Genomic DNA, 14,966 nt, shown 5'->3' with positions numbered 1-14,966 from the left:
GATGGATCTTTTGCATTGCTAGCAATCTAGACTTTGGGATGATAGATCTTCTACCTTTCATGATGCTCAAGGTGAGCAAGGAATCTCAGCTTCCTTCTCCTCAGCTTTCCCTCTCTGTCCTCAAAAAGCTCTGGCTGGGCAGATATCCTCAGCTTCATTCAGGTAAGCTTCAAGTTCTTGATAGAAGCCCTGTTGTGGCTTTGACATGGGAAGAGTGAGGTACCTAAGTAACATCTTTCAAAGCTTGGAGGAGAAAGGAAATGTCTGCCCAGAAATAAAACAATGTATTGCCTCCTCCCTAGAAACAATAGCCAATGTTCTGGGCTATTGGTAATTCATAAGATGTCTATGGGTTAAGGTAGAATGGAATTTTAGTTACCTTTCAAGTTTGGTGTGGGAGTCTCTTGTGAGGACACACATTTCCTGTTCTCTGTGTTCTAATCTCAGCTCTACACTGGAGTCAGAAGTTGTTATGGAGGAATGTTTATTTGCTCAGTATGGGGATTTGATAGCTAGTGGTAAATCTCAGATCCTGGAGACTTTGCTTTTATTTTTAGCTGAGATTTCATGAGTTTCAGGCTTTGTATGGGCCCAAAGGAGAAAACCTTGCCATCTTACTGAAATGCTAAAGCAGAGACTTTTAAAAGCAAGGCGTGAAGAAAAAAAATAAACCCAGAATAATATATTTTTTTTCCTTTCTGTTCCCAGGGCCTCAGAAGGCAAGACCGTGGAAGTGCCTTTCAAAGGAAATGTGGAAAACACTATCCTGGATATCTTGGGGGGTCTGAGATCCACCTGTACCTACGTTGGTGCTGCCAAACTCAAAGAGCTCAGTCGGAGGACGACATTTATCCGGGTTACCCAGCAGCACAACACGGTCTTTAGCTAACCTGGGGGACCGAAAACCCATTCAACTAGAGTGGAAGCTTTGACATGCACCCGCTTTGCCCACAGTCTCCCTTCTTGTCTTGTGTAAGAGCTTTCTGGCTCCTCATGATGGAAGATGCCTCCTCTTCTTGCTCATTCTCTGAGCAGCAGGAGGGCCTCTGGAGCCCATAACTAGCATCTCCTGCAGGCATGTAACTGGGGTGGACTTAGTAGCCAAGCCCAGTGCAGAGTGTTTGCTGCCTTCAACAAGCACTCTCATTGTTGAAATCCATGTGAGATCCTTCCATTTTTTTAAAAAAAAGAAAATAGTTTTCACTTTAATATAAAGCTGTGTCTTCACAGTTGATGGCTGGACTTTCCACTTGCCAGAATCAAGCCCACTATTTGGGAATTTTTCTGTGTGTCCTTCAGATGTGGTAACCAACTAGTATTTACCAGGATTAGAAGTCAGACAGTGTTTCCCTAGTGGTGACTACTGCCCAGTGGTGTCTTGGCAGGCTCCCTGGGGAGGAGGAGGTCCCAGCAAAGCCAGTCAGATAGGGTAGTAACCTTGGTTCCTGAGAAAATACCAAGGGAAGATTGTAAGTATAAGAACATGAAACCTGGATCTTCTAAGGGAGCTTTGAGATGATTAGGGTTTGGGCCCTCATCTTTGATCTGTGGAGGCCAGAGGTTCATTACATGTGCCTTCTAGGGATGTTGTCATAAGTACATCTTCCATTGAGCTTGTTACTGGGGGAAGGCTGGGCTGGTGTTGGCTTTCCCCTCTTTGGATTTTTCCCCCTTTTCCTCAACCCCATCCTTTACAAAGAACATGTGTTTAGTTGTGTGCTCACATTAAAAGTACTACAGCCTCTTGTAAAAATCCTAGTGAGACCTTTGTAATGAAGAGACCACCACTACTGGTAATGGGATGGAGCTCCCATTAGTGTAGCTCTACTAGAATGTAGAAGGAAGATTCTAAATTAAGATACTTCCCTTGGATATGGTAATGACGATTTCTGATAATGGATAACATGTAACTACTATGTAATGGTAGAGTAATTGACAGATTACAATGACATTTTCCAGGAAGTACCTGTGGTTCCCAGAAGAATCTCACAGGAAATCATGGTGACAAATTAACCAATGAATAGCTGGATCAATGGCTAGCTCCATGTTTTAAAGAGTTACTTGGATATCAATACACTGGAAAGTTTGAGCAACTGAAAGCAGCCTTTGTTTTTTACCAATCACAAGACAATACCCAGAAACTGAGTCTCCTTTGAGATGAGGGAGGCTTTTGGGGGGGTGGGGGGGTGGGGGAGAAGAATGTGGACATAATAGGAAATGTGTGATTTTGACCAGTGAAATAAGTCTACCTCTGGTGCTTGACCATACAGAATATCAAATTCAGCCTCATTTTTTACTTACAGGTATTTGAAGCATGAGGCATAGACTGGAAAATTGTCAATCTTTTCAGGACTCTTGAGGCACATATCTTGCCAATATCTTCAAGTTTAGTGAAGGCAATTTTACCTCTTGCCTCTCCCCAAATACATGAACATAGCTCTTAATGCTATATAAAGATAAATGTGTAAGTGAGTTACTATTGGGAAAACATTGCAACTTCTGGTTAATGTGGGTGATGGATGGGGATTCAGATTTGGAAAGAACCTTAGAGACTCTCTAGTACAACTGTCTCATTTTATGGGAGGAAACTGAGACCCAGAGAGACTGACATGCTCATAATCATTCAGATCAATTAATGGTAGAACTGGGATAAAGCAGGGTATGAACCTGTCCTTGAAATATCAAGTATCACACTTTTAGTACTTTTTTTTTTGGATGGAGGAAGAGCATATGCCTTATGAAAAATGGCTTTCCTTTGCCCCATCCTCTTTATAGTTACTGTTTCTTTTTTGAAATAATTCATTTTAAGCACTAATTGAAGAGAGATTTTTTGGGGGTAGGGAATGGGGTGTTGCTGGTGGATTTGGGGGAGATAGAAGGAAAACATGAAAGTAAATTGTTTTTTAAAAAAATCCCTTTTACCCCTAGCAACAAACATCTTTTAATTATACCTAATTTTCTTCCCTTTGGTCTTCCCTCTCACCCCCAAGGTGAAAACATGATGAGACAATAGTAAATCCCACATGTAGAAATATGTTGTTTATTAACTTATAACTCTACTGACTTAGGGCTAACTATTGCCCATTTTGTGGGATAATGGGGCAGGGTCCTAGATCTGTCTCTCATAGGATATATACATACATATATATGTATGTATATATATATTTGGTGTGGGAAGGGACCATAAGGATGGGGTCACAAAGAGTTGAACAGGACTGAAAATGACTGAACAACAAATGTTGCTTCAGTAGCTGGGCTGAGTTGCAGATAGAAAGAAAGGAATCTAAGCTGACCCCCCCACTTGGGCTTGGTAGCATCCTTGTGCAACTGTCACTTGCCTTGGTGTTGACTGAATGGACAGATGACTTATCCTGCAAAGGTTTTTCCATGTGTGAGTCATAAAAAAGAGCACTGGGGCTGCCCTCCTAAATAAAGTTGAGCCAGGAGATGTTGACACAGTGTTAGGGTTACTTACTTGCTCAACAACTGCCTTAAATAATATGGATTCTGAACGCTTCTCTTGACTTTGGCTGAACTGATAGCATTTTATAATATTTCAAAATCCTCTCTATGCAGCAGATTGGCTAAATGTTCTTAGTCTAGCCTAGCCAACTCAGTAAAGAGCTGTATATTGTCACGGACCCAAATCTTCCTATCAGAATTGCTCCTGGCTATGTTGTTAAAATTGGATTATCTGCTAAGGAGAGCAGGGCCATCCTGGTCAGAATGGTGAGAGCTTGGTCAGGATGCTTCAGGAGAGGTACCTAATTTTAGAAACTTGTAAATTTTAGCCTGCTGGCTGCCAGGATGGGAGATGACCAGAGGCTTTCCTTAGTTCCAGTTGAAAGTGATCCAGCTTTTCTTTACCTTCTGACATGTGGGCACCATTATTTCCTCTTCATTTATTCCAATCTTAAATCTGATAAGCAGTGAGGAGTCCACATCAGACATGAGAATGTTACCTGAGAAGTAGAGCTAAAAAGCATAAGCAGTGTTCCAATTAGGCTAATAGAATGAGCTTCCTAATGTGGCTTAGGTAAGTTTCTGCATGGATATTTTCTGGTGAAAATGTCCCCTTCCTCTCTCCCACTTGCACTAGATGACTTTAGCAGGACAGCAAACACCCTGGTGCCAGGGAGCATCTATCTTTCATCAGAAGGAAGCTGATAAACGATCATTTTTGGTTCTCCTTGAGCTTGGCTTACATAGGCAATTTCTAAAAGACATACATGTATCATCAGTCATTTCCTATGTACGCTCATGGTCCAGCAACTCTTTGAGATGAACGAGTCATGCTAGTGGAAACAATGGGAAGTATAACTACTTGTGCTTTTGTGAGGCACGATGAATGACATGAATGAATGAATTCTTCCTTAGAAGTCAGTTCATAGCAGAACTGTATACAGTGTATCTACAGCAGAACTGTATATAGGGTATCCTTCACGCCACATAAGTTCATGAGCTGCCAAATGCTTGTTTAAAACAAATATTCTTGAAAATGGTACTGTTCAGTTCTTGAGAAATAAAAATGTTTAACTGGATGAGCCAAGATGCCAGATGTGGAAATGTGCCTGTTTTCTGTGAACTATGTCTCAAGGAGGCAAAAATGAAGTGAGGTAGGTGTTAGACCTGGGAAGGGGAACAACTCTTTTCACTTGTGCCTTCTTGACAGGCCCGCCCTGTGAAAGACTATGGTCAAGCTGGACAAAAATGGGGGAAGATAAAAACCCAGATTGCTGATTTTTCTCTGGCCCATTGTTTATCTTTGGGAACCTAACAGAGAGGCAGAAACACAAACTTGCAATTGGCACTGTTATTTTATTAGTACGAGTATACTGAAACAATAAACTTGTACTGGTATACAGACAATTTCTTTAAAACAATTTTGTTCAAATTTTGAATCAAACATTGTTTTATTATAATAATGAAATAATTTCTATCTAGAAAACCTGCAAGCACCATCAAAGAAAGGGACCATAAAATTCAATAAACAGACTCGAGTGTATCCTACAAATAGACACACCACGATTAGAAAATAGAATATGAATTCTTCCATTTTTTTAATATTTGTTTTAAAAAAGCTAGTGCAAGTACAATATTTTACACTGGAATTACAGAGAGTATGCACGCATATGGAAAAAAGTTCTCCTGTCACAATAAAAGCTCTTAACTATGTATGCACTTAAAATTTTTTCTTTTCAATAAGGTGCAAAACATGATTCCCTCCCTAGTTCTCCTTGGTACTGGCCACATCAGCCCAACAGTGCCCCCAACACAAATCTCCAGTGTCTCTTTTCACTTGGCCCGTGGGAGGCAGAAGATTGGAAGTGTGATGGATGACCCAACAGGAAAACATCCAACAGGACAAATCTCAGAATGGTTCTAGGCCCAGAATGGATGACCCTGGCTAGAAATGAAGATTTTCTCTTTGTGCCTAAGGCCACAGAAAATACTGACAGGGCTAAGGAAAAAAAAATAATAAAAACTCTTTTTAGTTGACACTGTAATTTGAGTTCATAATTAGTGGGTAGAGAGTGGGGGTAATGGGGAATCCCTATTTTAACACTGCAGAAAGGCAGTGTTCATGGAAATAACATATGCTTAAGAACCAAGCAAGACTATGATCTAAAGTATATAAATATCGAGTTTCAACATCCATTGACTGTCTATGAGGAATACTCCACTCCTTAACCATATAATAACTTAAGGGCAGGTAGGTCATCTAAGTTTCAGAGTGGGGGGGAGGTGAGAAAGGGGACATGAACCTAGACTCTTGGGGTAACTGCTGATTAAAGCCAGCTGACACTTCAAGGTTGTTTTCTCCCGTGGTACTTTGAAGGACAGTATCTGCTGCAGTGAGTATGACTGTAAACAATGCTTCCAATACAGGCCTACAGATTAGCCAAGGGAAAGGAGACAGGCTCTCTGACCACCCAGAAAGAAAATGACTGTCAAATAAAAAAAGAAAGAAAACTTGGATAACGTCTCCAATTTATGCTCAGTGGAAGACTTGAGTCATTTTAGATAACAAGAAAAGTTACTGAAATCCTTAAAGATTATTATTGTATAGAAACTACCTATTGGTCAAATGCACTTAAATGTTAATACAGTTGAGCCATTTTTATGAAAGTTTTGGGGATATCACAAATTGACTCCCCTGCCATGCTCTTTGCCCCTTCCCAAAATGTGGCCAGACAATTAAATACCAAATATAAGGGAGGGGGAAAGAATCTGAATTTTAAGAACTGTGGGTAGGTTTCAATAACCCCCCCCCCCCACCCCCATTCACTCCATAGTTGTTCAGGTTTCCTGCTCTCCAACCTGATCTTTGGACCAGAACAAAAGGGCTCTTTTCTCAGAAATTGTTCCACATTCCATTTATTTTGGCCTCGAATCACAAGAATTAAAAAAAAAAAATTAAAGTAACCTGTTGCAAATAAATTGTTGCTTTCAAATCAAAATCCATGTCTTTACCACGGCCCCCATTTCAATGAGGTATGAGGGGAGGGTGAGACAAAAGGCCAACTTTTTTTTTCTTTTCTAATGAGTCCTTTATTTATTGGTAGCGAGGATCCTTTGTTACAAACACTTCATGTTCAAGATTATATTCTTTGGATTTGTTGGAACAGGAAGTGTTGAAAATATTAAACATCTCAAAAAAAAAAAAAAAAGGAAAGGAGTTGCAATGGCTTACAAGTCAAAACTGGGAAGGGTGGGGAGAGAGAAGGGAGAAGCTCTGAGTACTAGTAGCACAGATACAGGTGAACAGTGCTCTCAGCTCAGAATAGAGTTCCTTCTCCCTCAAAAGAGGGACTTTTGTAACAAAAACATAACATTAAGCATAGTTGTAGTTTAAGAGCCTTTGAAATAGTAACTCCTCCTGGCCATAACCATACAAATCCCGTCATTTAGACACGACAAATTTCTATTTACAAAAAAGGAAAAAAAATAAACCAAGGAATCTTTCTCTGCTTTTTTTTTTTTTTTTTTTACAAACAAGGTATGAAACTCACTGTTTCAACAGATCCATGTCTTTCAAACACTGAATGAATCATTTCAACATTCATTTTTCTTTTGTGCAATTTAAAAAAAAAATTACCTGTACTCCTCAATGTGAGTGCTTCAGAAAAGTTTTTTTCTTAAGCTTTTCAAATTAGGTTTACATTAAAAAAAATATCTCCACAAGGTATAGTGCTACAAGGAAAGATTCTATCAGTAAGGTAACACATCTGAAGCGAGGTCTTTTATGTAAAAGAAATTTTAGCTCTGGAGTAGAGGTGTGCAAGTTGTTTGGAATTTCCCTATCAAAAGAAACACAACACTGTCCTTGGAAAATAGAAGAAACCAGCTGAACACAATATTATATTATATGTGCTTTTTTTTTTTTAAAAAAAAAAAAAGAAAAGTCATTTCTCTATATATATCTCTATTACTCAAAGTGTTTTTAAATTTTACATTTCAGAAATTTGGGATTAAACACAAAAAAGGGAATTAACAGCCCCCACTCCACTTACAAAAGTATAATTCATTTCCTTTGCTTTTCACATCACCACCACAGCATTGGGCAGGACTGCAGATTATGCAGGCCCTATTCTTCTCGAGTACCATTGTAGGTGACACGAGAAAGGAATCGTGAAGGGTTTTAGCACAGCCTAGGTCACTGTTTGTCCTGTTGCCATTCCCTCCACAGGAGCCGAGACAACTGCCAGATCTTGTGAATGGGGCCTTCTAGCCTAAGAACTCTGGTTCGCCCATCTCTGAAATAACACGGCATTAGTGTCTTAGAAAGCTTTCCAGATTTGCTTTTCACCAAAAGGAATTGATTTGCTTTAGTAGTAGTCATAAGTGTTAACAGGGTATTGTCAATTGTTTCCTTTGAAAAACAAAAACAAATAGACAAAAGAAAAACCCAAAGTTTTGGCAACAGATTTCTGTAAAGATAAAACTTTGTGCACAGAGTAGATTTTGTGATCTCTAAAAGCTACAGTTCATTCTGAACATGCAGCATTGTATTGCAACCTATGCAGTCTCTAGGAAGTAGTCCACATGATGCAGGAAATCCAAACTCTCCTTGAAATTGAACAACCCTACCCCAGAGCAGACAAAGTGCTGCTTCTGGACACATCAGTGCACCACACACACGCCAGCCCCATCCCTGAGTTAAGAGGTGTGAAAGGTTCCGCAACGTTCCTTGATAGGGGAGACAGAGTAGTGATGCCAATTCCTGGTACACACATACACAAAAAAGTTGACACGAGAGGAGATTCACAATTCAGAGTTATAACTGGGAACGGAAGAAAAAAATCGTCCCAGCCTGAATTCAGATGACTTGAAGGCGAATAGAGGTAAGATGGTAAGGATAGGGAGGGGAAAAAAATCAAGAGAAAGTCATCATATGAATTAAAATGAAAATGAAATTTGGATTTCCACTAAGAAGGACTTGAGGTAAGTGGCATCGAACTCTATATCCCCCCCACCCCGATGTGGCCCAGACAAACTGAAACGATTCCTAAGTTAAACACTCTAAGGAACAGTCATTTATATATTTAGAAATCCCTATAAAGAGAGGTTTTTGTTATTTATTATTATTATTATTATTAATATTATTATTTATGTTTGCCCTGACTAATTTCTTGGTGATTGTGTTCCATTGTAAACGAAAAGGCCTGCTATTAGTTAAAACAAAACAAAATGAAACAAAACAAAAACCCAACTTGGTAAATATTGCAAAGTGGGCATTGTACAGAGAGGTACATGACTGATTTTCTTAAGCTCAATGATACCTAAATATTTCTATGCCTGTAATTGTTATTTTCACTACAGAAAACAAAACAAAACAAAACAATCCAAAACAACCAAAAGTGTGAGTTCATTGTATTGGGAGCAACAGTTCTGGAAGCCGTGAGCTAAGGCTAACCAGTTTCTGCCAGTTGAAAGGAACCCTCCCACCCCCAATACTAGTGAATCTTCTGTAACAGATGCTGTTGTTGCTGCTGCTATTGAGTAAGGTGCCGCTACCATTTGGCTTGGGTTCCAAAGAGAGTAGCTGACAGCACAGTCCTGAAATGGGCACCAATGCTTGTGTCTGGACAGCACCCAGGATACACTGGGACCTACACTCACCCAGAGATACAACTTCAGGCAAGGATACTGGTTTTACTTCTACTCATGTAAAAGACCATTTAGGAAATGCATTGATTCCTGGATAAACTGCTGATGGATCCATCACATGAATCTGTGTCCCCTCCATTTACCCTTTACATCTATACCGTCACTTTTGTTGTCACTGGGGAAACTACAGCTCAATCTTTACTTTTTTAAAATTTCTTTACTCCTGGGTCTGGTCTGCATTTCTGTTTTGTTGGTTGTTATTGTTGAAATGTGAAGACAAATAGGACACTTCTTCAAAAGGTGAAAAGTCTCCTGCCCCTGAGTTGTGCATGCAGTACTCAGTGACAAAAGCAGGAAGAAGGGTGGTAAGGAATTATTTTTTAAATCTGCCCCATGTCTACAGAAGGTTCTGGGGAAAGAGAGCAAGAATAACCAAAAGAAAAGAGTATGAAAGGGAGCTATCAGCACACTGGTGAATCTACATTGGCACATGAAGTATTGCACATGCTAAAAAAAATAAATAAAGCAAGAGAATCAAATAGGATAACATTGAAAAAGAATCGATTATTCTGTAATTCCTATACCTGAAATAGAAAGCACATAAATTATGATTATGTTCCTATTGCTCCAAATGGTGTATGTTTTCCCATTTTAGTGTTGAATAATTCCATATGTCCAGTAAGTTTGAAAGTCCTTGATTCTTGGTTTGTCCAAAGGTATGTGTCTTTCTGAGTACGTGTGAATCACCATCTATAGTAGTGCTGATGAAAGCTAAGTCTGGACTGTGGCCCTATATTTCTCTTACTATCAAAGGTTAAAAAGAAAGAAAAGAAAAAGGAAAAGAAAAATAAAACCCATTGAATGCCAAGTGCCCTGAGCAGAGTGTATGGAAGATTAAGCTAGTTCTCCGAGCAGAAACATTTAAAAAATACAGCACTAAACAAGCAGTATGACTGCTATTTGCTAACATGCTGAGAAGTTAATAAAATTCAAGGAAATTCGAGAAGAGTTTCAAGCTATTTTAAACTTACTCAGATGTTTTTGGTACACCTCAGAAAATGGTACAAAAAGAATTAGTTCTGGTTTGAGCTAAATTTCAAGTAACAAACAAGAGAGTCAAAAATTAAGTTGATAATTGAATTCTCTGAAAATTTCTAGAAGGAGTTGGAAGTACTATGTTAAATGGCAGAAGAAATATCAGATGAAAATTTGTTCCATTTAGTTATTACAAGTCGAATATAGAAACAGTAAGTTTGTTTTCTCCCCCTTATTTCCCACCCCCCCCATTGGTACAGTCTCTTAAATCCACTATAAAAATGCAAACTCAAACCCCCAAATATTTCAGATTTCTGGGAATGAAAGACTGAAAACTCTGATACCTTTTCCTGTTTTGTACCAAACTCTGAAATCTAGATTTGATTTCAAATGGAAAAGAAGTCATTATTAAAATAATAATAATAATAATAACAATAACAATAATAATAATAAAATAAGTTTTCTTTAACAAAAAAAAACTTGATCACATATAGAAATGTCTATTACGGAAAACTTTCAATGAATCTGAAGATTTTCAGAGTTGTCCTGCTAAGTCCTGGTTCTTTGTGATAGATGTGATATAAAGATCAAAATGAACTCTGAAAGGAACATAACCTTATAAAACAGCCTAAAGCTTAGGCAGGTTAGAAAGAAATTGCTACATTTATTTATGCTCTTTCAGCCCCCTCCCTTTCCCATAATATTATTGGATAAAAACTGAAGGAACACTACATAAATGATAAACTCAAGATGTGCAAATTGCAAGACTCTTTAAAGTCAATTCTTTAAAAAAAAAAAAAAAACACTGGACAAAAATGAGTATTTTTCCTCTATCCCTTTTCTCTCATTTTCTCTGATTTTCTGTCAGCTCTGCATTTTATTCTTTCTCAAGCATCAGAGCTTAAAAGCACTCCTTTCAAGTTGCCCATGGTGGACATTTACTGTCACATGCTGGTTCATAATTCACATTCATCCCTTTAAATCACATAAAAACTTTCAACATCTTGCTTATGAGAAACTCTCCCTAACTGTACTAGAGTTGACAGTGTTGGGGGCAGAGAGGGATGGGAAAATAACTTCTCCGTGTATTTGTTTTTCTTCCCAAACAGATGAAAAGTGAGATACAGTACTAGTTGAGTGATAGACCAAGATGCTCGGGAATAAAGTGTGAATAGCATTTTAGGTTCTTAAAGACATTCTGTTCATTTTCCACATACCATTTTATGTGTCACACTGAAATCTGAAAGAGTGGCACCGGGTCGTCCATAATCATGAACTATAAACAGTACTAGAGTCAAGAAAGACAAAAGATTTGCCAACTGAAGTGCAAACAGATTCGGTTTGCATTCTGTTGAAGGGGCAAGACATTATCTACCTCTTAGAAGCAAATGTCCATGGAAAACCCGATCTGCTTTTCTAACACTACATGGAAACTGAGAGTAAGCCTGTGCTGGCAGCTCGATAGAGTGTACCACTACCTCTTTCTCCATTTTCCTTAGGAGAAAACCCAACCCAACCCAACCTCAACAATGTAAGAGGAGGACCAGATTTTTTTTTCGTGAAGGTACACCCTTGCAATGTCATTAGCAAAGCAGAAATGGAATCCACATGTGGCAGTTGCTCTATGAAAAATATCAGTGCAGTCAGGCCCCATGGGGGAAAATATTTGTTTATATATAGATATATATTTATTGGATTAAAAGTCATTTTCATTGTAAAATAAGTTGAAGAGAAATGTGATTTTAAACTATTTGCTTCCTGCCTGATGCTTCTTGAAGATGCCTTAAAGCTGGGTTCCTAATGTTGATTTTGTGTGTGAGGATCTCATAATGACAATTGCGATGGAGCTTTAATTTCATGCTGTGAGTGAGAGAGACAGAGAGAGGCAGAGAGAAAGAGATAACTGCTTACATCTGCATCCATACACATGCACACACACACAGACACACACACACACACAGATACATACAAGCAGAAGCACACATTCTCACACACTCACTCTGATTCTTCCATTCTAATTCCCTTTCCGTGGCCTCATGAGAAAGAATCAGCAGAAGTCAGCTGGACACCAGGTGTTTCTGCACTGTCAGAAAAAAGGCAGGAGCCAGGACGGATGCCATGTTTGTTTCCATTAAATAGATATGGGGAGCCTAGACAGCCCCTGCCTTAGCTCCCAACCAACCTAATCACCAACAAACGTTTGTGGAAAAAAAAAAATGCACCAGTCTCCTGCATAAAACCAGATGCAACTATAACAACAAGGTTATAACATAAACCTAAAATAAGATGATAACATGTAAATACTGGGTTATTTAGCCTACAGTACAGTAATCTGGATAAAAATGACAAGGGAGAGCCTAATTTCCTTTCCCCCAAAGCGCCTTTACTTGCCTACATTAGATCGACCTTCAATGCAAATCTTAACCTCCTGAGGAATAAAAGAAGGCTTGGGAAGAGTCAAAGGCGGCTCCTCATCTGATTTCTCAAGTTTCCGTGTTTCAGGTGCAGACCACCTCCTCTTCCTCGTTGCCACGGGCTTGCTGGGTTCTGTTTTGGTGAGCAAGGGTGCTGCAGGCAATCCTATTTTGTCTGGAAACTTTAGTTCCCCGTTCTCAGCTAGCATCTGTGAACTTCCCTGATTAATCCCATTTTCCTGCTCAGCATACCTGTGTCTACTTCCTCCTAGACTGTCATTCTTTGAATGCTTCAGCAAGATGCTGGCTGAATCCATGGGCTGGCCCTTTTTAACAGAGCCATTCTTCAGGTTTTTGAGGGTGAGCGAGATGCAGACATCCCCGACTGAGAGTTTGGAACATGGCAAATCAAAGAGCTGGCTGGTTCTCTCGGGGCAGCATGATGACCAGCCTTGTCCAAATACAAAAAAAGGATATTCTACCAAGACTTCAACACTGACCTGTGGAAAGAAAAGAGAAAAGAGAGAGAGAGAGAGAGAGAAGACAGAGAGAAGGAGTAGAAAGAAGAAGAAAAAGAAGGAAGAGGAGAAAAAAGAGGGAAAACAACTATGAAAATGTTTGTTTTTTAGTCATGGACCTGAGGTATAACTAGCCACCCAAACAAATAAGAAATGACTACTTTATAATGATATACTTACCAGATATAGTCATAGCAGAAATAAATGGCAAAGTTGCAAATTCTAAAAAGCTACTCAGCACCTTTAATGATAACACATTGACATGACTGCTAGTATTATTACTTGTTGAAATGAATCCATTAGCAATTATTTAATGAGTTCATGCTATGGTCTTAGCCCTGTGCTAGGCACTATGGGGATTTATAAAGTAATGTAAGATATGGTTTTGGTTGTCAAGGAAAGCATGTATTAGTTGAAGAAACATGACTAATAACATGAAACAATTGGAAAATAACTCAAGAGAATATGGATAAGCTATTATTTCTTCAAGATAAAGAGCTGTGAGTATGGCAGCTTCCCTAACCAATGCAGATCATACATCATCCTTGATTTAGTTAAGTCCTAGGGAATTGCTTGAGGCACATAAAGATTAAAAATGACTTGCCCAGGGTCAACAAAGCTAAGGAGGGTCAGAAATAGGAGATGAAGATGAACTCAGCTTCCTAATTCCATTGTAGAGTGCTTCTAGAAAGTGGATCAGAATTAAAGTGAAAGATTTTATTATAGTATCCTCGTTTCACCTCTTTAAGATATCAACGCAGAGAGACCGTATTCTCTTAATCTTTAACCTATTTTTAACCGGGTCCAAATTAATTTGCATGGCAAAGAGAATGTTGAGAGGAATTGGATTTAACTGTCTCAGTATCCATACATATAAAAAATAGGTGGCCAAGGTATAGTATGTCTGTAGATTAGACAAGTCATAACTTCTAACCTCTAACATTGTAGAAACCCCCTGCTTCTAGAAGGCAGATTATATTTAGGGCCTCCATGGTACAGTTTAAGTAATGTATTATCAAGAAAGGCTTCCTGAAAAGGGTTTACCTTGAAGAATGTGTAAAATTTGGAATAGTCAAAGAGAAAAAAGACACCATTCTAAATAGAATATGGTGGTGTCTAGGCAAATGCAACATTAATTTACTCTGTCAAATCAATTCATCTATACTAGAGCCACAACATTTCTCTTCATTTGATTGTAGAGAAACAGAACTTTAGGTGCTGGGAATAGACAAAGCATCACCTTCGATAGCAATGCTTAATAAAGGCAGAAACGTGGACTAAAGGGGATGGAGGTTGCTATCTGTGGCTTCTTCCCCTGGCCCAATCCAATCAAAGAGACCTTTGTCATTGGGGTTTACATAGGCACCCCAGCTTACACTGAACTCTTTGCTTTTTGGTTTTGTTTGAAGTGGAGTTCCCGGGAAAGATTTTTTTGAGACTCAGTATAATGGGAGTAACAAGGGTCATGATAAAGTTTTAAGACATTTCCTAATTTTAAGAAAATTAAGAAGTCACATAAGTTGTCTGAAACTAGACACTTGTAACAATATTAGACAGAGAATGTTTAAAGAATAATCTTAGTCTGAGAGGTTCCCCCCTCCCCACCTTTTGTTAGCTTTCTTTGACTAGGTATTGTGAACCACAGCCTCAACTATGTAGGAAGAGAATGGTTGAACCGCTATGTCAGAGAAGGACTTTCTAGTCACCACACCTTGGTAGAGGGATGCAGAGAACAGCTCAAAGTTTAGAGCATCTAAGAAAAAAGCAGAGATAATATGATAAATATTCGAAAATACCACCAGAACATCATCAGACAACATGAGCAATTCTACAGTATTAGGGCATAACCTGTCTCTGCTACATATACTATACCTTGGCCACCTATTTT

The 14,966-nt window shown here is 38.8% G+C and overlaps 2 protein-coding genes across 4 annotated transcripts in view; one reads left to right on the top strand and one right to left on the bottom strand.

Annotated features, from left to right (window-relative positions):
- The window catches only part of GMPR (guanosine monophosphate reductase), an 84,115-nt gene extending 78,940 nt beyond the window's left edge, over positions 1–5,175 (top strand). The window contains exon 9 of the mRNA XM_051970651.1: positions 709–5,175. Coding sequence (XP_051826611.1) covers positions 709–889 — 181 coding nt within the window. The 3' untranslated portion in view covers positions 890–5,175. The remainder of the gene's footprint in view (positions 1–708) is intronic.
- The window catches only part of ATXN1 (ataxin 1), a 654,648-nt gene that overhangs the window by 143,630 nt on the left and 496,052 nt on the right, over positions 1–14,966 (bottom strand). For 2 of the 3 annotated variants that reach the window (XM_051970648.1, XM_051970649.1), the window contains exon 10: positions 10,791–13,060. The exons of the other annotated variant lie outside the window; for it this stretch is intronic. In XM_051970648.1, coding sequence (XP_051826608.1) covers positions 12,530–13,060 — 531 coding nt within the window. In that variant the 3' untranslated portion in view covers positions 10,791–12,529. Of the gene's footprint in view, positions 1–10,790; positions 13,061–14,966 lie in introns of those variants that run through there. 3 annotated transcript variants of the gene reach the window in all.

Source organism: Antechinus flavipes, chromosome 1 (assembly GCF_016432865.1).
Source record: "Antechinus flavipes isolate AdamAnt ecotype Samford, QLD, Australia chromosome 1, AdamAnt_v2, whole genome shotgun sequence".
Taxonomy (NCBI): domain Eukaryota; kingdom Metazoa; phylum Chordata; class Mammalia; order Dasyuromorphia; family Dasyuridae; genus Antechinus; species Antechinus flavipes.
Note: the sequence above shows the minus strand (reverse complement) of the source record. Positions and strands in the feature narration are given on the sequence as shown.